Source organism: Mesoplodon densirostris, chromosome 2 (assembly GCF_025265405.1).
Source record: "Mesoplodon densirostris isolate mMesDen1 chromosome 2, mMesDen1 primary haplotype, whole genome shotgun sequence".
In the NCBI taxonomy this organism is placed as follows: domain Eukaryota; kingdom Metazoa; phylum Chordata; class Mammalia; order Artiodactyla; family Ziphiidae; genus Mesoplodon; species Mesoplodon densirostris.
Window position 1 is genome coordinate 37890238 of NC_082662.1, and position 26103 is coordinate 37916340.

The 26103-nt window shown below is 51.7% G+C and overlaps 1 protein-coding gene and 1 long non-coding RNA gene across 3 annotated transcripts in view; one reads left to right on the forward strand and one right to left on the reverse strand.

Moving 5' to 3' along the window:
- Positions 1-26103, forward strand: part of RNF220 (ring finger protein 220) — a 217733-nt gene that overhangs the window by 171361 nt on the left and 20269 nt on the right. For both annotated transcript variants that reach the window (XM_060089689.1, XM_060089690.1), the window contains exons 2-4: positions 9159-9291; positions 18264-18309; positions 21845-21946. In XM_060089689.1, coding sequence (XP_059945672.1) covers positions 9159-9291; positions 18264-18309; positions 21845-21946 — 281 coding nt within the window. The remainder of the gene's footprint in view (positions 1-9158; positions 9292-18263; positions 18310-21844; positions 21947-26103) is intronic.
- LOC132483861 (uncharacterized) lies at positions 1277-25889 on the reverse strand. Its single transcript, XR_009531126.1, has 3 exons — positions 25621-25889; positions 15028-16041; positions 1277-1538 (listed from the first exon to the last, which is right to left on the reverse strand). It is a non-coding gene; the product is annotated as an uncharacterized LOC132483861 (long non-coding RNA).

Sequence of the window (26103 nt, forward strand, 5' to 3'; positions counted from 1 at the left end):
AGTGCACTTGGCTGGAGCAAATGCTCATGGGGCCAAGCATTTAGGGTCCATGCCCAAGACTCAGTGAGCTTGATTATGCCTTGGCCCAGAGCCCTTGGTTCCAGCTAGAGCCCAAGTGTGAGCCTAGACTACCCACAGGCTGACCTCTTCCTGGCTGTCTTGCAGATGTTTGCCATTGGCCACCCAAGAGCCATGTCTGGCTCAATCCAGGCCCCCTCTATTGCTAGAGACAGTAAATGGCATCCATCACAATAGGGGTCAGGGCACCAGCCCAGCTCCTGTTTCACAAGAAACTGGAGCTGGCAGGAGGCCATGTGGAATGGGCAATGCCAATCTGAGTTTCTGCCAGGAGAGTAGAAGGAGAAGGGAAGATGGCAAGGGCATGTGGGCATGAACATGTCACCCCATGAATTCTACCTGAGTGTATATGTCACGTGTCAGGGAGCCAGTGCTGTGTGAGGGGATCCTCCTTATGCAAGAAAGAGGAGCAAGGGAAGAAGAGCATATACAGTAGGATAGATGACCAGACCAGACCAGACCAGGGGCGAGGTAGGGGCAAGGAACTAGAGAAAACCCCCTCAACGTCTTCCAGCTAGCATCTGCATCTTCTGGGGGTTTAGCAAGGTCAGTGATCACTTATTCATTCATTCAAGGAATATCTTTTGGTTCCTACTTTTACAACTACTATCCTCTTACTTTGGGCTATGCCCTCTGCTAGACACTGGGGCTATAGCAGTAAACAAGTTACTCCCTGACCTCAAGAAATGTACAGTCTAAAGAGAGCAATAGACACATGATAGGCAATTATAACACTGTGTGACCAGAGGTAGCACAAGAAGCTGTGGGAACGCAGAGGAGGCACTCAGTGCAGTCAGGAGGAGTCAGGAAAGGCTCCCTGGAAGAAAGAATTCAGAGCCTTAAAGGATGAGTAAGATTTAGCCAGCCTGTGCAAATGGTCCCCGCCATATCCTTTTTGGTTGCTTGGCAAGCCCAAAGCAGAGACAGATAGGCCTCTTTGGTTCCAAGTGACTCTGGAACTGCTAAAAATGTCACCAGACCACCAGCCACTGGCCTGGGGTCTGGGCAGGAGGGTGCACCGCTGTTTTCAGGGCACCCCTGGGCACTGGCGGATAAGGGTGGGCCATAGCTAAATACACGTCTCTCCTCTGCCCGCCCCACCCCCACCTCCTCGATCAGGGATGCCTATTAATCCTGACAAATGATGACTTACGAACATGTAATGCAAACTGATTCATCATACATTCAAATCCACCGCCCCGCCCCAGCGGGAGGCCCCAGCCAGACAAGTGTATTACACGGATAATGTATTTGACGTATTAATAAAACCAGCCGCATTGCTCTGGCGCGGGGACTGGGGAATGCCAATATACGATGACAGATCACATATTGATGAAATCCAGATGTTTGGAATCGTAGTCTTGGGGCCTTGTTCGTATTGACTGAAGGTAAAAAATGCCATCTGTCAGCATGTTAACTCTTCCCGTCCCACGCTCAGCAGAGGCACCAATCACGGTTTTCTGGAGAGACGAGAAGGAAGAGGGGAATGAGTGAGAGGGCAGAGTGGTGGCTTGGATGGATGTGGTGGGGTAGATGGGTGTACTGTGGACATGATGGCTGGAAGGGACACTTTTCATGCCTTGTGTTCTTAACCTCTCAGCAGCATGCGACCCTATCGATGACGCTCCTTGAAACTCTTCCCTTCTTGGCTTTGATGACATCACCTTGTTTTCATCCTCCTCTTGGCTGTTCCTTCTTAGTCTTCAATGACTTAAACTTCCTCCACCTGTTGGAGTTACTCAGTGTTCTGTTCCAGCCTCTTCTTACTGTACACTCTGGCCCTAGGCGATCTCACCTACTCTTAACTTTTGTTGAGTATTTACCATATGCAAGACATTGTTCTAGACACAGAACATGCAGTGGTGAATTTCAGTCTTTATCTCATCAGCGTCTCCAGTTCTATAATTCTAGCTCTGGCTCACACATAGTGCCTACTCAGCATTTTCACAGGGTTGCCTTAACAGTTCCTCAAAGTAAGTTTATCCAAAACTGAACTCATTTTCTTCCTTACCAAGCCTATTGCTCTTCCTCCTGTTCCACAAGTCAGTAAATGGTCTAACACCTAGCAGTTGCTCAAGTCAGGCAGCTTGGAGTCATCCTTGACTCCTCTCTGTCCTTGAACCCCCATGTCCAATCCACCCGCTTCTGTTCATCTCCATCATCATCCACATCATCTCGCTAGAGCAGGTCACCTTCATGTCTCACCTGAGTTAGTCGATAACCTCCTAGATGGCCTTCCTGCACTTGATCTTGTCCCCTTAGACCATTCTCCGCTTTTCAGTTAGAATGATCCTTTTAAGATGTAAGTCTGGGACTTCCCAGGTGGCACAGTGGTTAGGAATCCGCCTACCAATGTAGGGGACACGGGTTCGAGCCCCGGTCCGGGAAGATCCCATGTGCCGCGGAGCAACTAAGCCCATGCGCCACAACTACTGAGCCGGCGCTCTGGAGCCTGCGAGCCACAACTACTGAGCCTGCGTGCCACAACTACTGAAGCCCGCGCACCGCAACAAAGAGTAGCCCCCACTCGTCACAACTAGAGAAAGCCTGCGCACAGCAACAAAGACCCAACGCAGCCAAAAATAAATAAATTTTTTTTAAAAAGATGCAAGTCTGATATGTCACTCTCCTGCTTAAAATTCTTCAGTGGCTTCTCACTGTATGTTAAAAAATAATAATAATAAGCCAAAATCATTAACATAGTTGAAAAGTCTTCCAGGATCCGGCCTCTCTTTCATCAGCTCTCAGTGCTCGGCCCCTCACTCTCTGCTCCAGCCATACTGGACCCTTTTCAACTCTTCACTTAGGCTTTCTCCCCTCTGTACCTTCAAGCATGCTGTTTTCTATCTAGAAACACTACTTCACCATCATTGCTTGACTGGTTCCCAGTCATTCTTCAAGCCTTTGCTTAAATGTCACTTATTTCACCTCCCAGACCAGATGATATACTCCCATAGTTCCACGTACTTCCCTTGTTCTAAGACCACACTGGGGATGTTTGTTGAATGTCTCTATCCACAGTTAGTTCTTAAGCTCCCTGAGGGCAGAGAGTGTGTCTGTCTGTTCATTACTGCATGGCATCCATACTGTAGCAGACCCATCTTTGGAACTCAACTGACATTTGTCAATGATTATTGAATCATTACCGAGGTGGGTGGATAGGTAGGTAGGTAGCTGGGTATTATGCAGTGGTTAAGAGCACTGGCTTTGGAGTCAGACAGATATGGATTTAAATCTCTGCTCTGAACCTTCCAGCTCTGTCATTTCATTGTTCTGAGCTCTGTTTTCCTCATTAGTGCGATAAAGACAGATTAATTATACCTACCTCATTGGACTGTTGTAAGGATTAGATGAGATTACATACGTGCAGCATTAAACCTACAGCCTAACATATACTAGCACTCAATAAACTGTTATTATTATTAATGGGCAGATAATGTTTAAGTGGATGGATGGATATATTGACAAACAAACCAGTAAATAGTTATATGGGTATGGATGTATAGGAAGAAGGAACTCCATGGAAGCCAAGAGGGCCAGGGTACCTACTGAGTGGTACACCATCTTGATCATAGGAGGGAAGAAGGCTGGATACAGGCAAGGCCAGGCTGGTGTCAGGATGGGGTAGATCCAGGCACAAACAGCAAACTGTGCTAGTGTCTTACTAGAGATAATAGTGACTCAGCACACAGCCCTGATTTAACCAGATCCTCACAAAAGTCCTGAGAGTTAGTTGTTATTATCCCTGTTTCAGACAAGAAGAAACTAAAGCTCAGACGTGTTAAATGATTTGCCTAATGTCTCACAGCTAGTAAGAGGCAACTCTGTTGAACGTTGCTTGAAGGCTCTCGGTCACCAGGAAATGGAAGCCCTTCCGTCGGGATTGCAGGAGGAAAAGGGTGGAGCACACACATATGTACACATAAACACACATGTATACACACGTACATACTCTTGAAAGTCCCAGCCTCCACTGCCAGTTGTCATTAGAGTTACCCTCCCCCTCATTTTAACCCTCCCCATTCTTAAGTCAGACACCAGTCAGTCAAGCTCTGCCTTTTGTGGTCCGTGGAAAAAAGATAATGAATTTGGGGTTTGCTGCTTGAATAAACAGAGAGGCAAGAATGGAGCCCACAGGCAGAACTGGGACAAACCCAAACAGGCCAAGCTGGAGAGGGAATCACATGTTTGGGAGTTGCAGGGCCGGATGTGGGTTAGTGATCTAGGAAGGGAGGGTTTTCACTTTGAATGAGACCCTCATCCTCCAGGGCCCAGTTCTGCACCAGGCCTCACTATGGAAGATGGCAAAGAAGGAGCAGCTGTGCCGGCCCTTGAGCTGCCAGTGGTCAGCAGTTCCCAACAGAGGGGCACAACAGAGGGCTGATCCTGGACCCCAGGTACCTGCGGCCTTGATCCAAGACTTGAGGGCCGGACTAGCTGGAGCCTGGCCCAGGCCAGGGAAAAGCTACTTGGCTGCGATGCCCCTCCTCAGCAGGCCTGTCCCCCGCTGCTTACAACCGCAGGCAGTCACTTCCTCGTGGAGCCTGGCTGTTTTCTGGTGGGGAGGTATCCCAGCAGCTCAGAAAGGGGAAGGGACCCTCTGGAGGTCCCACAACTAAGGAGCCTCCAGGCAGGGCCTGACTCAGCCCTGACTCTGCTCTCTGAGCTGGCGGTGCCCCAGGTGAGGCCGAGGGTAGGGTCAGGCCGCTCTGCTCTCTGCTCTCCTCCTGCCTGGGGGATACCTGCGGCAGGCGGAGAGGCGGAGGTGGCAGGAGCGGCGGAGCCGGCGGCGGGGCGGCGGGAGGGAGGTGCGGTAATGAATGTGGACGGGAGGCGGAATGAGCGATCCATCTTTGCATGGGAGGGGAGGGGAGGGGGCCGCGCGCCTTCCCCCCACACACTCACACACTCAATCAGGCGCTGTCAGACCTCCGGCCGCCTGGCATTTTGGTGAAGAATCTCTCAGCTAAAAATTGTTGTCAGTCCCATTTCCTCGTTATCAGTGCAAGGGCTGAGGCAGCGCCCGGGGATTAGCAGAAGCGGCGAGCGCCCGCCCGCACCGCCATCCACTGCCGATAACACCGGGCCTCCTGCCTCACCTCCCCCATTCATCATCTTTAGCAGTGACAGCCCGTCCCAGTCCCTGTCCCCATCCCCTCATGCTTCCCGCGTCTCCCCACGATGCTGCTCAGCCTGGCTCCTGACCTCCCTGGAGAGCTAGGCCTCCTGAAGAGGGACGGGATTCAACCTAGGCCCCTCGGACCTAGACCCACCTGTGGCCGAGGGCTTGGCCAGCTGTGGGGTGGGGGGGGCGGGGTCAGGAATGAGGAATGCTCAAGGAGAAGATGCTTTCGGTCTGCCTACCTGTGATGCTGGCAGCGGTGTTGGAGAAGGGATTCCTGCATTAGATGGGCAGCTGGACTAAGGATTTCTGGAGGCCTCTCCAGCCTGAGATGGACTCCCAGATACTGGGAACTGTGGAAGGGAAGAGCCAAAGGATGCCTAGGAAGAGTAGGGGGTTGAAGACTTTCTTCCCACCCCCGCAAGACCACAGCCCCTTCCTTTTGGCCATCCCCAGCGGTTTTATGGCCCGTTTTATGGCCACTGTAATGGCCCAGGTCAAAAGCTTCAGGGAGCTGTATTCTGGGAATTATGCAAACGAGGAGCAGGCCCAGGGCCAGAGTATGGATTTTGTCATTAAACCTGGGCAGGCCATGTCGTTAGTGCAGTAAAACCCACGTCATGACCACAGGTCTCAATATAAAATTATAGGGAACACAGCGGGGGAGGGGAAGCAGGGGGCCCACAGCCATGCTGACACCTGCCATTCCAGCCCCTGAGAAAATGGGGGTGGGATGGAGGGCATAGGCTGCAGGGTCTCTCCGCTGGTCCCTGTGAGTGCTATTCCTGAAGCTGGGAGCCAGGAAGAGGACCCATCGTCCCAAAAGGGAAACTGAGGCCAACCTCAGAAAAGGAGAAGATCCCTGTCAACAAAGCAGATGAACTGAGGACAGGTATATGGGAATGCTGGTGCCTGCTCCCAGATGTAGAGGGAGGAACCTGGACTCTAGGAAGCCCTAAGAGCCGTACTTGGTATCCCAGGCTGAGAGAGGCTGAAATCCTGATATTTCCACCTCAGCTCCTAGTCCATGCCCTAGACCCTACTCTTTCTCCATTCTTCTCTCTTACCATTTCCCCTCTTATGCCCAGATCCTTCCTCAGTGCTTGGTTTCACCAGCCTTGTCAACTCTCCCTTATTCATCCTTCATGCCTGCCATCAAGCAATGCCCACCCCCCCAACCCCCCTGGCTGGGTCCTACCACCCTCCTCTGGCCCCTTCCTGCCCACCCCTACAAGCACCCATTCATGCCTCCCTCAGCCCTGACCAGGGCTGCACTGACTGCAATCACTGATTTTCTTTTTCAGCTTTCCCACTAGTTTGTGATCTCCTTGAGGCCAGGAGTGTGTTATCTTTATCTCGGAGAAAGAGATAAAGATATCTCAGCTTCTCATAGAATAATACGTGATGTAGAATAATTGTTGTTAAATGTTTGCTGAATGAATAAATAAATGAAGCAATGAGATCAAGAGCCAAGTGCAGAGGCCCCTGTCTAGTTCTGAGCCTCAGTTTCCCCATCTGTAAAATAAAGATAATGGCCTGCAGAATTTCTAGGGCCTCACTCACCTCTGAGATTTTCTGGCTGAATGAAATTAGAATGAGCTTAGACTCCTCATCTCCCCACTCGCAGACCGGGACCACATCTGCTTCTTTTACTCAAAGCTGCCTTCCAGCCGTCCCCGGAGCATCGGAGGCACAGCCACCAGGGCACATGATCAGTAGAGTCCCTTCCCTTCCTCACAGACCTAGCCACACCAACTAGAGCCATCCCAACCTGACCCCGGCACACACAGAGCCTTCCCAGCTGACATCCCAGCTCTGCAAAGGTCATCTTGCTTCTGGGACAGTTAGCTCTTCATTCTTACCTCCCCTCCTTCCCTTCCTCTTCTCCACTGTCTCATTTCATCGTTGAGCCTCTAATCCATGCCAGGTCTTTTTTCTATTGTCTATAGATTAAAAGATGGTTAAGAAATGGTCCCCCCCCACAAGAAACTCACAACTGAATCATTCATTCATTCATTCCTTTGCTCCCATTCTCTGCCTGGAACTCTTCTAAGGCACATCTCAAATTTCATTTCTTTGGTTAAACCTTCTCTTTTTCCACTCCTCAAAACACACACCCAGAATGAATCCCTCTCTCTTCTGAGCTCTCAGATGACCTAGTCTGGGCATCCAGGAGAGCCGTGATCATCCTCAGTCTTGTGTCAAAAGGAGGTGGGTTCTTGTGTTCAGCCTGAACTGGGAATTCCCTCAGGCATAGGGTTACTAGACTTAGCAAATAAAAATACAGGACGTCCCGGTAAATTTGAATTCTAGAAAACGGATGAATAAGTTTTAACCTAAGTATATCCTGTGCGATAGTCGAGACATATTTATACTAAAAAATTATTCATTATTGATGTGAAATTCAGCTGGGCATCTTGTATTTTATCTGGCAACCCTACTGAAGCAACCGTCTAAGTCATCACTGGCATAGCCCTTTATGTCTCTAAAAGCTAATTTGACCCTCCCTAAGCACCAGAGGAAAGAAGAAACAGGGAGAAAGATGTGGCCTTAAGCTAAAGAAGTCCTTCCTACAATCAGAGTTTACATGGATAGACAGGGATGTTTCTAGATGAATAGGGCTCCTCAACACTGTGCCTGTTAGCAGAGGCCAGGGGAGCATTGGCTGGGGAGAGTGGCAAGGGAGGGAGTTTAGGTATCCCAATGGGTGCACTAGGCAACCTTCAGGCCCCTTCCTAGCACCGTGTGCTCTGGTTACCATCAGGGACAGAGTGGGTACAGAGTTCAGGCCCCCAGCGGGCCCCCAAGTCAGCATAGCCAGTGCTAAACCCACGTGTGGTTGTGTATCGGGGGTACACAATTTGAAGGGCATTTTGGAGGGGAAGAGCTCAGAATCTGTTATACTCACAGAGGCCAATGAGGTTATCCAAGTGAGAGGGAGTGAGACCTGAACTGGGAGAATGTAGATTCCAGGAATATTGAAGCAGAATGGAGAGGACTTGGTGGTTAAATGAATGTGGGAAGGGGAGTAAGGCCAGGGAGGGGGCCGAGGGCGAGGCGAAGGTTACTGGCTTGGGTGACCAGGTGAATGCAGGTGTCTTTCACTGAGAAGAGCACTGCTGAAGAGGGCGGGGAGGGGAAAGTGAAGAAGCTGAAGTACTCAATTCTGGATTGTTGAGTTTCAGATTTTTGTGGGACATTCAGGCATTTATGTCCATTAGGCATTTGGATATAGGGGTCCGAAGAACACGGGAGGGATCTGGCATAGAGAAATGGATTCTGGAGTCGGCAGGGCACAGGTGGGAGTGATGGCCATAAGAATGAACAAGATCATCCCAAATGCAGAGGGAGGAGAGGAGAGGCCATGGAAAGAAGCATGGGGAAAGCCACCCTGGCAGTCACCCAGGTCCTTTTCTGTCTTTCCCACTCAACTGTGAGCACCTCAGTTTCAGGGACTAGATCTGATTATATTGTGTGTCCCCACCACTCTGCACTAGGCCTGGTTCAGTGAAGACATCAATGTTTGTTGAATGACTGCAGGAAAGATTCCCCTTTCTCCCTCTTTTCTTCCTTCTCCCACTTTGGGGAGTGTGAAAGCAGTGAGGCTAAGGTAGAGACAGAGAGGGCCCTGGATACTCTGGGTGATGGTGTGATTAAACGAGAGCTGCTTCACTAACGTGTGAAATGAAGTGATCAAGGTTTGATTGCACAGAGCATTGATTGCGTCCTGATAGATTTCCGAGAGGGGCAGCTGGCTGGGGAGGTGCGGTGCACAGCCACAGCCTCTGGAACTGCAAAGCTGAGCGATGTTCATGGGCTCTGAGACCCTCAGGCTCACGCTTCCTCTAGGCCAAGAAGCCCTAGGAGGTAGCAGCCGGCTTGGGGTGGAGGACTGAGACAAGGCATTTCCCTCCACATATAGCCCGGCTTATATGTCTGTCTCTTCTTCCCTTACCAGGTAAGAAAAAGGCAGCAGCACTGTTTGACAGCCAGGCCCCTATTTGCCCCATCTGCCAGGTCCTGCTGAGGCCCAGCGAGCTGCAGGAGCATATGGAACAAGAACTGGAACAGCTGGCACAGCTGCCTGCCAGGTAAGCCACCTGATGGGGAGCCTGCCCGCCGGAGGCCTCCACTCGGGGTTCTGGCCAACAGGTCCCAGCCTTTTGGCAGAAGGCAAGGCCCTGCTGCCATTCTCCACTCTGCTTTCAATCCTCAGCTCCACCAGCTGAATGGTGCTGCCTTTCTCTTCTTCCTCTGTTTTTGGAGATGTGAGGAGAGTGAGCCTCAGCCTCAAAAGGGCACAAGAGGAGCTGGAAAGGGGAGGAGCCTCAGGGCAGGGTAACGGCAGCAGGGCCCGGGCCTGGCAGCTCCCCCAGAAGTGCAGCCTGGGGTTGCCATCCACCTTGTCTATGAATCTCAAGGTCTGAAAGGTGACAATTTTGAGAACATGCTCAGGCGTGTCCCCCCTGCTCCACCCCACCTCCCTTGTCCCTGCCTGAAGGACTGTACGGAGCCTCCTCCCGGGCCTTGTGGAGGAGCCATGGTTGTTAAAGGCAGCAGAGGAGGTGTGTAGCAAAATACCCCAAAGCTTAGCGGTTTAAAGCAACCATTTCATGATGCTTGTGGAATCTGTGGGGTCAGGAATTCAGACAGAGCACAGAGGGGGTGGCTTGTGTCTGCTTCATGATATCTGGGGCCCCAGCTGGGAAGACATGGTGGCTGGAAGCTGGGATCACCTGGCTGCTTCATTCACACGTCTGGTGGTTGATGTTGGCTGTCAGCTAGGACTTCAGCTGGGGCCGTAACCAAAGCACCTACACGTGGCTTCTCCTTGTGGCCTGTGGTTCCTCATAGCATGGCAGCTTAGGGCTTGAAAGCAAATGTTCCAGTCAACGAGATGGAATCTGGACCACCATTCATAACCTAGCCTCAGAAATCACTTAACATCACTTCTGCTGTCCTCTCTTGGTTGAGGCAGTATTAGCCCACCCAGATTTTAGGGGCAAGGACATGCACCCCACCTTTTGATGGAGAAGTGGCAAGCTCCTATTACAGAAGAGCATGTGGGATGGGAGACATGGTCATAGCCATCTTTGGGGAAAAGGGGAACACAGTCTGTTCCACTACTCCCAATCCCACCCCTTGTTCAATTCCAGTCACCAGAATTGGCTGATCTTCCTTCCTCTACCCTCTCACCTAATCCCCCGTGCAGGGTGTAGGAGACCAAAGGTGAATCAGAAATGGTCCCATGTAAGTTGGTGCAGCCACTATGGAAAACAGTACGGAGGTTCCTCAGAAAACTAAAAATAGAGCTACCATATGATCCAGCAATCCCACTCCTGGGCATATACCCAGACAAAAGTGTAATTCAAAAAGATACATGCACCCCTATGTTCACAGTGGAACTATTCACAATAGCCAAAACATGGAAACAACCTAAATGTCCATCAACAGATGAATGGATAAAGAAGATGTGGTACATATATACAAAGGAATACTACTCAGCCATAAAAAACAACGAAATAATGCTGTTTGCAGCAACATGGATGGACCTAGAGACTATCATACTAAGTGAAGTCAGGAAAAGAAAGACAAATACCATATGATATCACTTATATGTGGAATCTAAAATACGGCACAAATGAACCTATCTACAAAACAGAAACAGACTCACAGACATAGAGATCAGACTTTTGGTTGCCAAGGGGGAGTGGAGGGGGAGTGGGAGAGGGAGAGGGATGGTCTGGGAGTTTGGGGTTGGTAGATGCATACTATTACATTTAGAATGGATAAACAACAAGGCCCTACTGCACAGGGAACTATACCCAATCTCCTGGGATAAACCATAATGGAAAAGAATATAAAAAAGCATGTCTCTATGTGTATAACTGAGTCACTCTGCTGTACAGCGGAGATTGGCACAGCATTGTAAATCAACTACACTTCCATTTAAATAAAGAAGAAAGAAAGAAATGGTCCCACCCTCAGGAGCTCATAATAGCCGAGTAAGGAGAGCCAAGCACTAGAAATCCTGAGGGATAGAGACTGCTCTACAGGAAGAACAGGAGCTGTGGGAGCATCAAGGAGGCAGCAAACCCAGCTGAGAGCAGAGAAGGCCTCCTAAGGGAGGTGAGGCCTGGGCTGAATTTTGAAGGCCAAAATACTAGTTGCTGTGTTACAAGTTCCTCCAAAAATCCATGGCTTAAAACAACAAACACTTAATATTTCCGTTTCTGTGGGTCATCAATTCAGACACAGCTTAGTTGGGTAATTGTGGGTAGTTGGGGGTAGTTGTGGCTTCTGGCTCAGTCTCTCATGAGGCTGCAGCCAGGATGTCAGCCAAGGCTGCAGTCATCTGAAGGTTTGACGGGGTCTGCAGCATCCATTCCCAGGATGGCTCAGTCGCATGGCTGTTGGCAGGAGGCCTCAGTTCCTCAACATGCAGGTCTCTCCACAGGGCCGCTTGAGTTTCCCTGTGACATGGCAGTTGACTTCCCACGGAGGAAGTGATCCAAGAGAGAGACTAGAGAGGAAGCCACAATGCCTTTTATGATCTAGTCTGGGAAGTAATACACTATGGCTTCTAATGTATTCTATTCTACTCACTAGAAGCAGGTCACCAAGTCCAGCCCACACTCAACAGAGAATTAAACACTATAAGCTCTTGAAGGAGAGAGCACCAAAGAATTTGTGGGAATACTTAAAACTACCACAGAAGACTATACTAATGATGATAATAATAATCCTGGTGAACACCGTGTGCCAAGAACTTTATATTGTGTCAACTTATTTAATCTTCACAACAACCACTGGGCTAGTTAATAATTATTAACTCCATTTTACAGATGAGGAAACTGAGGTCAGAGAGGTTAAGTGACTTATCTAAAGTTGCACAGCCTGTGAAGTGGTAAAGATTCAAACCCAATCAATCTGACTCTAGAGCCCATGCTTTTAACCACTCCCACCTCCCTCACACACACACACACACACACACACACATACGCAGGACCAGCCTAGAACAGGCAGGGAGTGAAAGAAACACCCTTCTGCAATTGAGTTCCATACCTTGGCTATCCAGGAGTGTTTCTGGGTAATTTGCTCCCAGTGGAGGACTTCTCAACAGGAACTAAGAATAGAGGCAGAGATGGAGGGACCCGCAGAGCCTTGTAATCGCAGTGCACCCCTAAGGGTCTGGAGAATGAGGGCCAAAGCTCTCTTTCTGCCTCTTCATTGGGGGCCACGCTACAGCCTAATCCCTGTGGCCCCATCCCTGCACTGCCCAGGGCATCCACTTCTGCCCACAGAAGTGTTCCACCCCCACCCGTGACCCTGCACCAATCCCTCGTCCCTCACGTCCTCTCAAAGCATCCCCTACGTCCACACCCTTCGGCCCACGTCCATTTCCTCACCCGGAGTCTTCACATCTGCCCCGCCCCTCACCGCCATGTCTTGCGTGCCCCACTTCTGTGCCCCTCTCGTCCAGGCCCAGCCCAGCACCCCCTAACCCTTGGCACGTCCCCACTCCTCAACCCGGTGTCTGACAGCCGGACAGCGGGATCTGCACAGCAAGTGAAATTCCCGTCGGATCGATAAAGCCGAAGCGCTGGCGGCGACGGGTCGATGGTTTTATCTGTCTCGGCCCCGCGCGCCCGGCGCGCTGACAGTCCGACCGGCCGGCAAAGGCGTTCAAGGGCAGCCGCGCCCTCCGCCCCCTCCCCTCTTCTCTCCCGCCCCCCCACCCCACCCCCGCCACCTCCCTGCAGCCGCTGCGCCCACCGGACTGCAGGCTGGACCGGTTCGCCGCCGCCCTTGTGATTTATCTGGATTTTTAATTGGAAAAAATTTGCGAATTAATTGATTTCAGGAACTTGCCAATTAACATTGTAATTGGGTGCGTGATAAATTCCCAAGGAGCGTGTCAGCTCCCTCCGGGCTGAGGGCCGTGGCGCCCGGGTAGCTCGGGGAGGGACCCAGCCTTGGATGCCCTTGCCCCGCCCCTGCCCGCTCTCTAGGAGGCAGGAGGGGAGAAGTGGAGGTTGGGAGAAGATGTGGCACCCGGGCTCCCGAGACCCCTCCCTCCTCCTCTTCCCGCCGTCAGCGCCGAGCTTTAAGCAGGTATTTCACAGATGGGGAAACCGAGTCCTGCAGGAAGGCAGAGTTTGTGTGTGCATCACTCAGAGAGTTCTGGTCAGAGCTCAGATGAGGGCATCCCCATCCACGGCATGTGGCCAGCAGCCTTTTCCCCAGCTCTCCAATCCTCCCTTTCTGTTCCCTTCTCTCTGCTCCCCTCCCTTTCTTTTCTTTCCTCTTCTTTCCAATTGTCCCCTCCCCTCTCTTACCCTGCCTTTGCCTCCTTTTGCCCTCCTTCCCTTCCCTCAGCCTAGCCAGCTCCTGAGTCTGTGGATGCTGCTGCCAGGGTGCCTCTCCATCACCCTTCCACATGGTTGGTCCCAGAGGAGCTCTTCTGGGTGGGCCTGGTTTGTGCTCTCTGCCCCCTTCTGCCCAACAGCACAGAGCAGGCTGCTACTTTAGACACAATCTAGGGCTCACACAGAGGAGCAGGGACCTTCCAGCTCCCAAACTAGGGCTGGCTGGTTTTTACAGACACAGGCGCAAATGTATGTCCACAACATACAGGCACACGCGCACAGCCCCATTCCAACACACATAGATGTGCTCACACCTACCCCCTAAAAGAACCACTTCCCACATATGCTCATTCCCACGGGCACACGGGCACACAGACACAGGAAAAAGAGTCAGAACTCCCATTGGCAAAGCACTTACACTTTTCAAAGCACTTCTCCATTAGAGATCAGAGGCTGTGCCCACACACCCTCCCTCACCCAATCTTCTACCACTCCCCCTCTCAGTCCTGCACAGGCACTCCAATAGGCCCCCAGACTCAGCTACCTAGTACGAGAAGGGCAAAGTTAGACTGAGGACAGATAGTGGAGGGCCTTCAATGCTGGAAGGTGGTCTTGGAGGTAATGGGGTAATTAGAACATCGGTGAGCTGGAGAAGCCTATCAGAGAGCTGAGCTGTAGGAGAATCACTCTGGAGGCCAGTGTGGGACATGATTTGGGGGGTAGAAGCAGGGAAGCAAGTGAGGAGGTTAGGGTCCAGGGTACAGGTGGTGAAGCTGATCTAAGACAACGGCAGTGGCAGTGGGAACAGAGAAGAAGGAATGATGAGAGACTGGTGGTGGGGAGAAGCAAGAGAACTTAGCTGATTACTTGTGGGGTGCTTACTAGGAAGAGCTTTCTGACTTGGGTCACGGGAAGAGTGATGATGGCAGAGAAGCAGATATCTGAAGGAAGGAGGGGACAGTGGACAGAGCTCTGGGCAAGCTAAGCTTTCTCTAGGATGGTGATGGGGCGGAGACGATGTGTACAGAGAGGCAGGAAAATAGATGGGGGCTGAAGGTTGAAGGGCAGGTCGGGGAGTGGCCCCCAGTCTTCTCTGTGGCCCTCAAACAGGAGTTTCCACCCAGAGAGAGGAAAGAGCCTTGGATGCAGAAAGGCTGCGCAGAGCTGAAAGGAGGGCTTGGTTTGGTGGGGCCTGAACTCAGAGACCTTTTCTTGGAGGCTTCCGCAGCCACTTTGAGATCTGGCCTGTAGGCTGGGAAGCAGGATCTCTGCTCAGTGCTTTAAAGGGGCTGGAAGGAGGCAGAGGGAGGCTGGGTGACTCTAGAGGGGAGGCAGGGTGTGGAGATGGCAGTGCCCCCACCCCCACTTAGGCCTTATTTAAGGCCAGCCTCGGTGTTTGGTTGGGTAATGAACTAGATAAACAATTCCCCAAATAGATTAAAACGAAGTGTAACTTACAAAGGCGGCTGGTGATGATGGTTTATTCCTGGGCTGCACACCATTTCTTTATTTCCAAGGATAATTCAGTGTAAATCACCTTAATTAAAAGTGTCAGCCCAGCCCATGAATATTGTACTTAGGAACGCGTTTCCTGGGTCCCAGTTATAATTTAAAACCCATGGATCACTAGGCAGCGAGTGACTAAGAAGGGAGGAAATCGTTGGGGGCGGGCTGTGGAAACAGGGAGGGATGAAGGCAGAGCAGAGCGGATGGGCTGGGCGGGAGCCCGGCTGCCAGCGGCTCAGGGCTCAGACTCTCCTCTCCAAGGTGGGCCCTTCGCCAGTCTCCTGTGTCTGGGGGAACCAAGCACACTTGGAGGTAAGCAGGTTGTTGGAGGAAAGGTAGGGCAGTGGGGCGCTTGCTCAGGGAGAGGGAAGGAGTCTGGCGTAGTACCAGTCCAACTCAAGGGAAGGGGAAGAGGATTGCCAGGAAAAGATCCAGAGGACTAGCAAAGGGAGAGGGTGGACATCCTGGCCCTAAACGTCTCCATTTCTATTCACCAGTGCAGTAAACTAAAGCCCAGAGTCAGAAGTACACTCCCCAAAATGAAGAGAGAAAAAGAACTCAGAGCTCAGCCCTCCATCCTAACCCCTGAGTGTCTTTAGGAGGCTGTGTGGCCAACCGAAAAGTAGCACTTTGGACTCCGTCAGACATGAACTCAAATCCCAAACCCTGCATGGGCTGTGTGAGCAGAGAGGTGTCACGTAGTCTGCTAGTCAACTTTGTAAAGTTTTTGTGAAGGTTTAAAGAGATGACACATATAAAGTTCCTAGCCCATGCCTGTCACGTGTGGTGGGTACACAATAATTGTTCATTCTTTCCTCTTCTGTTTCACCCTGATCTTGCTCGGATAACACTCAGACTTCAGTCCAGGGGTCTGGCGAGAACAGTGTCATACAGTAGATGCCTCAGTTCTGCACCCGTTAAGTCCAGGAATGGGGCTGGCACAACGGCGACGTCAGCACTTGTTGACTGAGTGAAGGAAAGATAAAAGTAACAAACTCACACCTAGCAGTTCCTCAAAAGCAGCTCAGTTTCCTCTCTGTATTCCTGGTGCCTGGATCAGGAGCAGGAACATGGGGACAATTTATGAACAAAATGGCACTGACTGGAACCCAGGCTGGTGGTCCTCTCCTGCCTGTGACGCCCCCACTGTGTGATCAGACAGGCAGACGGCTGTTTTTTGTTGTTGTTTGTTTTTTCAACATTTTGGCCATGTCCCATGGCGTGTGGGACCTTAGTTCCCCGACCAGGGATTGAACCTGCGCCCCCTGCAGTGGAAGTTCGAATCTTAACCACTGGACTACCAGAGAAGTCCCCAGACAGCTGTTCTTACACTCAGATCTTAGCCTCAGCCTGCTGCTGCCAAGCCTTCTGGCCCCTGCACTGTGATGTACGTGTCTGCTTGTGTGGGTGTGTATCCATGTGTGTCTACATTTGTGGGTGCACGAGTGTCAGGTGTGTGTTGGCGCACATGGGTGTCTGTGCATGCTTGTGTGGATGTGGGCACAGCTCTTCATCCAGGCCTGGGTGACAGTTGTGAATGTCTTTAAGGGCACATCTCTGGGAACAGGACTCTGTGTGCCTGCACCTCTTCGTGCATGTCTGAGCCTCCAGGTGTGACCACATGTTGACAGAATTATAGAGACAATGGATATGTGTGTATCTGCCTTTATACCAGGGTTTCTCAACCTCAGCAATACTGACATTTGGAGCTGGATATTTTGTTGTGAGGGTCTATCCAGTACCCTGCAGGATGGTTAATCCCCTCTACCCACTCCATGCCAGTAGAAAACTCCCCGCCCCCACTTGTGACAATCAAAAGCTTCTCCACATGGGGCTTCCCTGGTGGCGCAGTGGTTGAGAGTCCGCCTGCCGATGCAGGGAACACAGGTTCGTGCCCCGGTCCGGGAAGATCCCACATGCCGCAGAGCAGCTGGGCCCGTGAGCCATGGCCGCTGAGCCTGCGCGTCCGGAGCCTGTGCTCCGCAACAGGAGAGGCCACAGCAGTGAGAGGCCCGCGTTCCACACACACACACAAAAAGTCTCCACATGTTGCCAATTGTCCCCTGGGGGGCAAAATGGCCCTGGGTGAGAACTCTTACTTTATCCAAATCTGCCTATGCCTTTGCTCACATATTGGGTGTGTCTATGCCTGACCCAGTGGGTGTTCCCTGTGTATACACCACGCGTGTGTGCCCGGTTTTTTATCTGCCCTGGGGGTGCATCTTTTGTGCTGTGTGGATCTCTTGGGTGTGCTCTACCTGTACACCTTGTATGTTCACCTGTGTGGGGACCCTATGTGAATTGGCTGTATCTGCCTTCTGTGTGTATCAGCCAGTGCCTGTGTGTGCATGTAATGTTTCTGTGCGCATGACAGCACGTAAGTGAACGTGTGAGCACAGATGTGGTGAGCACAGTCGGGGCGGCAGGGAGGGAGGGCCAGGAACAGGGATATTAATGTTTCTGAAGTGGATCTGATTTGATACGTCTTGTTCCATTGTCAGCATCTGTTTAGCGGGGATTTGTAATACTTTGTGGCTCTGGATCACTCATGCTTAGCGCAGGATTTGGCCTTGCATACCAATTTTGTTATTAAACACAGTCCTCGCCTCCCCCCCAGCCCATCCATCACCTCCCACCCCTGCTCCCCCCACTCTGAGCCGCCCACCGTATTTCAGGCCCCAGCTACCGCCCGACTGCCGTGCCTGCCGCGCCTGATGCCGGAGGGCCTGGGGCTGACAAATTGAATCAGGGGGAGATCATTCCTGGCCTAACGCAGTTTGCAGCATGTTGGAGGGAGAATTGACAAGAGCCATGTCAGTTCTATCACCCCAATCCCATAGGAGCTAAGAGCAGGCTGAGGTTGGAAGGAAGGGGGCAGGACAGGAAGAATCCTCAGGGCTGATAGGAGCAGTCAGGTAAAGCCCCTTTCCTCAGATCCACGAGACAGCCTACCATGCCTAGTGTCAGTACCCCTGCCCAGCAGCCCACTCTGGCCCCTGGCCCCTGGCCCCTGATGGAGGCTGAGTGAGGCAGGGCCAGCTGGGGCTGAATGAGCTGGATGGAGCTTGGCTGAGGGGGGCTGGGCTGGCTGGCTATGTCTTCCCTCCTTGGGATCTTCTTCCTATTCTACTCTTACGTGCCCTGGGCAGCAAGTGGAATGGTCACCCTGTTCTCTTCTTTCTTGGCAGCAAGAATTCCCTTCTGAAGGATGCCATGGCTCCAGGCACCCCCAAGGTAGGTGGACAATTGTGTTTTCCTCCTGCCCATCCTAACCTAAGCCCACTCAGAACTGGTTCTTGAGAAAAAGGAGCTCTTCTTGGATCCCCAGCTGTTTTCAGGGTTTCCTCGTCAGCTTGAGGCCTTGGGCTGCCCTGCGCACCTCGGGCTGCCCTGCGCACCTCGGGCTGCCCTGCACTATACACACGTGTGTATAGTCTGAATGTGAGTCACAGTATGCTCACTTGACTTTTTCTAGTCAGGATGGGGTCAAAGCCAAGAATGACCTGGGGGTGTGGGGGACCCAGACACTAAGTCTGGGGAGACTCAAAGGAGGAAGGTGAGCTGTAGCAGGTGAAGAAAAATATAGAAGTGCAGGTCGACAGGTGGTGCAGGGCCTTAGAAGCCAGACCATGGGATGTGTGCATGTGCTTTGTCCTGAGGGCAACAGGGGCCAGAGAGGATGCTGGGCTCTTTTGGGGAGACAATCTGACCCTCTGAACAGACACTATGGAAGGGAAGCTTGAAAGCATCAGATGGAGAAAGGAAGAGTGAAGGACAAGTGGCTCAAAGGAAGGGCCAGAGGCCTCAGGATGACATGACTTGTACCAAGGACTCCCATAGGTGGCCACATAGGTAGATGGTACTGCAAAGGTGATGCTTTGAGGGAGTGGGGACCTGGGGTTGGAGGACTAAACACTCACTCACTGAGTGTCCTCTCCCCCACCCCTCAGTAAGGTGGCATCCTGTCTTATAAGTTCTCACAATGACTTGTAAAGGCAAAAATCCTCAGCCCTTTCTACAGGGAGTGAGGAATGAGTGCTGAATGGATACATTTTTTTTTTGGCCGCGCCACGTGGCCTGCAGGATCTTAGCTCCCCAACAAGGCATTGGTCGAACCCTTGGCAGTAAAAGTGCGGAGTCCTAACCACTGGACCACCAGGGAATTCCCCAGAATGGATGAAGTCAGTAAGGGAGTGTGCGTGTGGAGAGATCAGAGCAGAAGCCAAGAAGAGTCTGGGACTCCTGTGCTGGGGGTCAAGAGAAGGTCCCAGAGCCGGGGAAGAAGAGGAACAGTGACGAGTGAGGAGGGGCACAGGAGAGCATGGTGTCCCAGGACCCCGAGAGAAAAAAATGCCAGAATGTCTGGGGTGGTCAGCAGTCAAGCAGAAAAAGGCTGGAGAAGGAGGCCATTGTATTTAGAAGTCTTAAAAGCACTGGTGACCTCTGAGAGAGCAGTTTTGGGAAAAGGAGCCAGAGTGACTATCTTACTTCCAGGGGGTTGGCCTGTCTCCCCTGCAGCCCCTTCAAAAAGGTGGGAGTGGACCCCGCACCTTCATTCAGGAAATCACTCAACACAGCAAGCTGGACAGAGGAGGGGCAGGGAACCTAGCCCAGCCCTGGACTGATGCAGGCCCTGGCCAAGGAAGCAAAGCCCTCCCAGCCCTAAAGAGAAAACGCGTTGGGGGAGAGGGGGGGGGCACACTGGCGGAGCTTGGCCCAGGCTGCAGTCTCCAGTGGCTATGGTTAAGGCAGACGGACGTGCTGACAGGTCAGCCATAAACACCGACCCCTGACACCTCAGCATGGCTGGCAGGCTGGGGACTGGACCCCAGTGAGGCCTGTGTTCAAAGCACACACACAGACACAATCCACGTCCACACCTGGTTCCCCACATACACAGATGCACACCCGCCTGGCCCCGTCAGAATACTCATACGGGAAGTCTTAAACATGTGCAGATTCCTGCAACCACCAACGCGGGCTCATTGATAATCAGACTCAGAGGCAAGGGCCGCTGCTCACCCACTTCTAGATATAGGCTCACACCCCCAAAGCTGCCTGTCTCAGGGTCTGTCCTCGGCCTGGAATGGGGCTTTAGGGAAGCAGGTCATGGGTAGAAGAGGCACGAGGTAGAAGGTTCAAGCAAGAGACTGAGAGGACAGGGAGGAGGAGGGAGGGAGGAGGAGGAGAGGGCGAGGGGGCCTCAGACAAGATTGATGGCCTCGTTGCCATTAAGAAAAAAATTAGCCGGTGGCGGCTATCATATTAAAGGGTGAAGAAGCCGTGAATTATTTTCTTAAAGATCTTATCGCTTACAATGATAATTTTACCTTCCAAAAGGCCACTTTTAATGAGGCAAAGAGCCAGGCAAAAAGTCATGATTTAATGTCGGGATTTTTTTTTCAAAACACATTTTACTGCTTTTTGGTCCATGTTTAAAAAGCGCCAGTGACCTTTTTTTATTCCGCTTGCCCCAGGTGTAATGCTGAGGCCTCTCAGGGCTTCTAACCTAGAGAGAATAAGAGAGAGCACACAAGCGTGAACTTTCTCATGATGGGGGGGTAGGGGCCCCACGATGCTTTCCCTCCTCAGCATCCTCCTTGGGACCAGAGAAGGAAATGAACATTGCCCGAAAGCCCACCTCTTTTCCGAGCTGTGGGCCAAGGCACCCACTAGGCCTCCCACTGGGCCTGGGTAGGTGAGGAAGGGGCTCCAAGTTGCAGGGAATCTCACCCCTGTCCCTGCCTGGCTTCTTCCCTCCTGCTCTTGGGATGAGGCCGAGTCAGGGAACCCTGCCAGACCAGCAGCTGCCCCCCCTTCCCAGGGCCCTTGCCTGAGGATGTGCAGCGTGGCCACCGCATGCAGGTCACATCCTAAGGCTCAGTCGGAGATGAAGGATAAATGGCTGCTCCATCTTTCCCAAATTGCTTTCTTTGGGCTGTCAGTGGCGATTTGGCATGGTTTTCTAAGCTGGGGAGGCCTCCTAGGGAATTGTATGCTTCCGGCTCTGGGCTGTGCAGGCTGGAAAAGGTGGGTGGGGGAGGAAGTATGGATTGCTTTCAGGCCTCCAGGCCCCCAGTTTGCAGTTGAACAGGCCTTGGCAAGAGGCAGCAAGAGCAGGCTGAACGTGCCATGTGGTATTTAGAATTGTGGTGCTCGTGTACAATTTAAAGCAGACAGTTTATTAATCTAAACTGCAGGCATATGTAGAAGAGGCCATGCAGGATTGACATGGGGGGGATTAGTTTTGCTGGGATTTTTGCTGGGGTCATCGCCACAGCACGGGGATAAATGGAGCCAGTGTACATCCCTAGCTGCACGAAGGAAACTCTTACACACTATTTAATTTACTGTCTCCATAGCGGGGCTGTCACCAGCCTGTATTAGGGGCAGGCAGGGCAGCAGGGATGTGGCTTTACCCCCAACCCCTCAGAGGGGTCCCAGAGTCTCTGCTCACTATGGGAGAACAAAGCCTATATATAGTCTCAGCCCACTGGGAGGCCTGCCCCACTGGGACAGAGATTAGCTGGGGTGGAAGAGGTTGGACCCTCTCCAGGGGTCTCCACCCATCCCTAGGATCAAGCTATCCTTTCCCACAACCAGACTCTGGGGGGCCTGACCACATGCCTTCAGAATCTCAAGCGGTCTCTACCCCTCTGCCCTCCTTTTCTCTGCCTCTATCCCAAAAGCTCCATAGGACCGGACACTCTAGGGGACTGACTGTAGGTCTCATTCAGCCTGAGGCCACGTGTCCTTTTTCTTCTTCCAGTCCCTCTTGTTGTCTGCTTCCATCAAGAGGGAAGGAGAGTCTCCGACAGCATCACCACACTCGTCTGCCACCGACGACCTGCACCACTCAGACAGATACCAGGTGAGGAGGGGTGGGCTGGGCCCTACCTTATAGGGCAGGCCTGGGGCTAACTCCTCCCATCCTCAGGATACAAGGGGAAAGGCCTGAACTGTGTTTGGTTCCCTCTGTGTCTAGCGCCTCTAACTGAACCAAAAGGCACAGGTGTCAGGGAACGTGCCGTAAATAGATGGGATTTTAGGGAGAGATGCCAAGGTCACCTGGGCTCAGGTGGGCTCTTCTGAAGCATCCCAGACATCTGGAGGTCTCCTCTAGGGTTCAGTTTCATCAGGGACCCAGGGACATAGCCCAGAATCACCTGAAGACTTCACACTTCAAAACCAGGATCCCCTGAGCAAATAACTATCAATCCTGCCAAACACTGGTGTCAGTCAGACAGACAGACAGACAGACAGACAGAGAGAGAGAGAGAGAGAGATTGCCTCTGAGTGCCTTGGGCAAACAGGAAGGGAATAACTACACAGTCCTAAAACAGCAGAGCAGGAGGGGGACCTAAGGGTAATATCCCAGCTTATACAGACCTTATTTGTGGTAGGAAGGAGAAGGATCTTCCTCCAGAAGCTTCTGAGGAGAGACAGAGCCCTGCCTTCAGGAGCCCCAGTCAGAGGGCAGAAAACAGGGCCTGCTCCAAGGAACATGCTGTCTAAATGGCAGCACGGCTTCTCAGGGAGCCCTTATGTGAAAAGGGAAACACAGCCCTGACTAATGCAAAGAGACAAGGCAGCAGGGACCTGTCATCTGGGGTAGAGAACCAGGGCCACTGCTGGTACACAGGAAGCCTTTCTTGGAATTCGAGGTCTTCTCTCTGGGCACTTTTTCCTCCCAGCTGACACAGCCTGGCGTCAGGGTGCAGAGTTTGGTGAGTGGAATACGGTGTGGGCTGTACACCAGATTCAACTAGCACCTCCTCTGCTGGATGCCCTTGTCTGGGACTCAAACTGCAGAGCCCAGAGTGCCAGCCCTGGGGAGGGATCCCTGCTCTTGTGAGCCCTGGTTTGAGAGAGGCAGTCAGTCCTCACCCAAACAATCCTGATTCAAGATGGAGAAATGACCCAACTCTAGGGGATTCTGGGATAGGGAGACAAGGCTCCATCCCAGAGAATTCTATCCCAAAGGGAGACAGAGCCCTGCCCTCAGAGGCGGATCCTCTCTATTTTAGCCACAGCATTCAGCTCCACTATTTGTTGAACTAAGGAAAAAGTAACCATCAGGCATAGGCATGGCATGCTAGGCATAGGCTAGGCGTGCTAAGGGATGGCACCAAGGCCTCTGCGATTTAGAGTCAACCTTTCCAGCTTCCATTCCTAACACTGCCTTCCGTGAATCCTGTGGGCTGTGCTCGCCACATCAATGCTAACCACTCGTTGGCTGTGCCACTCCTTTCTTGCCTCTCTGCTTTTACACATGCTGCTTTTAACCGGGTTATTTTACCCCACCCCATCAAATTTCTATTTATCCCTCAACAACCTGCCCAACTTCCCTCTGCTCCGGGAAGCCTTTCTGGATTAGCTTTCTCTTCTCATGACCCCTTCATGCCCATGTTATTGCCCTGATCATCTTATATCAACACCCATTTAAGTATGTTTCCATCATGTTCTAGTATATAACAAACCATCCCAAAACTTAGTGGCTTAATACAACTTATAATCTCTCATGATTTCTCATGATTCTGTCGGCTGAGTAGGCCTTTCCTCATTCATTAAGCTCATTCAGCTGGAGGACTAGCTGGCCTAGAAAGTCCAAAATGGCCTCACCACATGTCTGGGAAATTAGGGGCCTTGGTTTTCTTCCATACGGCCTATCATCCTCCAGGAGGTTAGATTGGCTTCCTTACTTGGCAGTCTCAGGACAGGGTCATGCCAAGAGGGCAAAGGCCAAAGCTGAAAGGCCTCTTGAGGCCTAGGCTCTGGAACTTACAAAGCTAACACAATCAAGGGATGAGGAAATGCAGCTCTTTGATAGGAGGAGCTGCAAAGAATTATGAACATACTTAATCTATCATGATGAGCCTGACCCTTGCACTAGACTGACGGGCTCGCCAAGGCCCCTTCTTTACTCCCTTCCTTTACTCACTTATCTAGTCCTCACTCATGCTCAGCCCAGGGTCTTTGCCTTCACGGGGTTAGATGTGCAAATAGATAATTACAGCCCAGTGTTTTAAGTGCTATGAAAGAGAAAATCAGAGTAAGATTCACAGAGGAGGTAATGACTGAACAGGATGAGTAGGAGTTCACTTTGGTGGACAAGGAAGAAAAGATATTCCAGATCAAGGCAACACTATGTATGTGCAAAAGGCAGAGGTGTAACACAGAATGATGTATTTGGGGACCCACTAGCAGTTCAGTTTTGTTAGAATGTAAAACACAAGAGGAACTGGTAGAAAGTGAAGCTGGAATCCCCTGATCTTTACACAACACCTGGCATGTAGTAGTTGTTCAATTACGTTGGACTGTTTTTAAAAAATCATCAAACTTGGCCCTGAAATCAGGAGGTACTGGTTTCTGGTTTGGATTCCCATTTCCTTAGCCCCTGCTGGGTTACCTAACCCTTTAACCATTACCTCACTTTACCCTCATAGCAACTGTGTAAGCTAGGATTCATTGCCCCCAATTTATAGCTAAGGAAACAGGCCTAGAGAGAAGTGACTTTTCTAAGAGCACATATATTATAAGTAACCAAGTCAGGATTTGAACTTGAGTTTGTCTGGCCCTGAATCCTAGATTGTTTCTCAGCCCTGCACTGGGCTTAGGGGCTTCCCTCATAAATATCCTCCTCTCCACCCCACGGATTTCTCCTGCATGCCAGACCCTGTTACTGGACGGAGATGACCTCCCAAGTAGAAGGGACAGGTCTGTAAACAGTCAAAATATCCAAGTTCAAAGGAAAGCCAAGGGACGGTGAAAACTCAGAGGAAGCAACTAACCCAACACTGGGGGAAAAGCGAAGTCATCCCAGAGTCCTGTAGGATGGACAACAAACAGTTAACCAAGCAGGGAATATGGGTGCATGGAGAATAATATAGCCCAAAGTCCAGAGTATGGGGTGCTCAAAGAGCTACAGGTAGTGTCAGGAGGGGAGAAGGAGAGAGCAGGAGTGGCCGAAGAAGAGTCTGGAGAAATAGGCAGAGCACGTCAGAGACGACCTGTATGCCACGGTGCAGATCTCAGTGGACAACCACTAAAGGATTTAAAGGGGAGGAAGAAAGAGGGTCAATTTTGCATGACACAAAGATCACACTGCATGTACGGTGGAGGATGGGCTACAGGGAGAAAAGCTGGAGATGAGAAGGCCAGATGGGAGACAACCGCAAATTCAGAGAGCTCCTAAGATTATGAACTAGAACAAGGACATCCAAGATAGGTGTAGTCACCGAAGAAACACGCAGGGATGGCTGGCCTGTGCCCAGCGCTGTGCCGGGCTCTGGCTTCACCCAGGACTCACACACGGCCCCATCCCTGGAGTGGTCAGCCCACCGACAACAATTTGTACAAGCCATATTGAGAGTAGAGATGGAAGTAGAGAGGAAATGATATTTTTCGGTTAGGCCTGTAAGGGCGAGAAGGAGATACACAGAAGGGAAGATAAAAAGATGTAGGAGACCTTTAAAGGTAGACTCTGAGATGAAAGAAGGCTTGAGTGTGAGGAATTGAAGGAGGGTGGGGTCAAGGACGACTCACTCTCAACTACCTGGTGTGGGCACACCAGAGTGGATGGTGGTATCCCGTTAGAAAACTGAGAATCCTGGAAGAAGGCACTTGTTTGAGGGATGCTGGGTTCCACTTTGGCCGCGTGGCTGTGCGCTGCCAGTGGCAGCTCCAAAGGTTGTCCAGAAGACAGCTGAAATGTTGGGAATCCTCTAATATCGGGACTGCTGAAAGGCTGGGGACTGGGGAAGAGACAGTTGGGACTCGCGGCGAGACTGGCCGCTGCGATCGGGAAGTCCTACGCCATCGCCCCAGCAAAGGGGTAGCCGCGCGGGAGGCGGGACCCAGGCGGGGTTCCGGGGCGGAAGGAGCCCCGCGCTAGGAGGGGCCGTGGAGTAGGGTGGGAGGACCTCGCAGCCACTAAAACCCGGGCGGGTTGGCTTTGCGGTCGGTGGGAGGGACCCCAGGGCGGCCTCAGCGTGTTGCGGCCGGAGTGCGAACCGCTGTTTCCTGGTC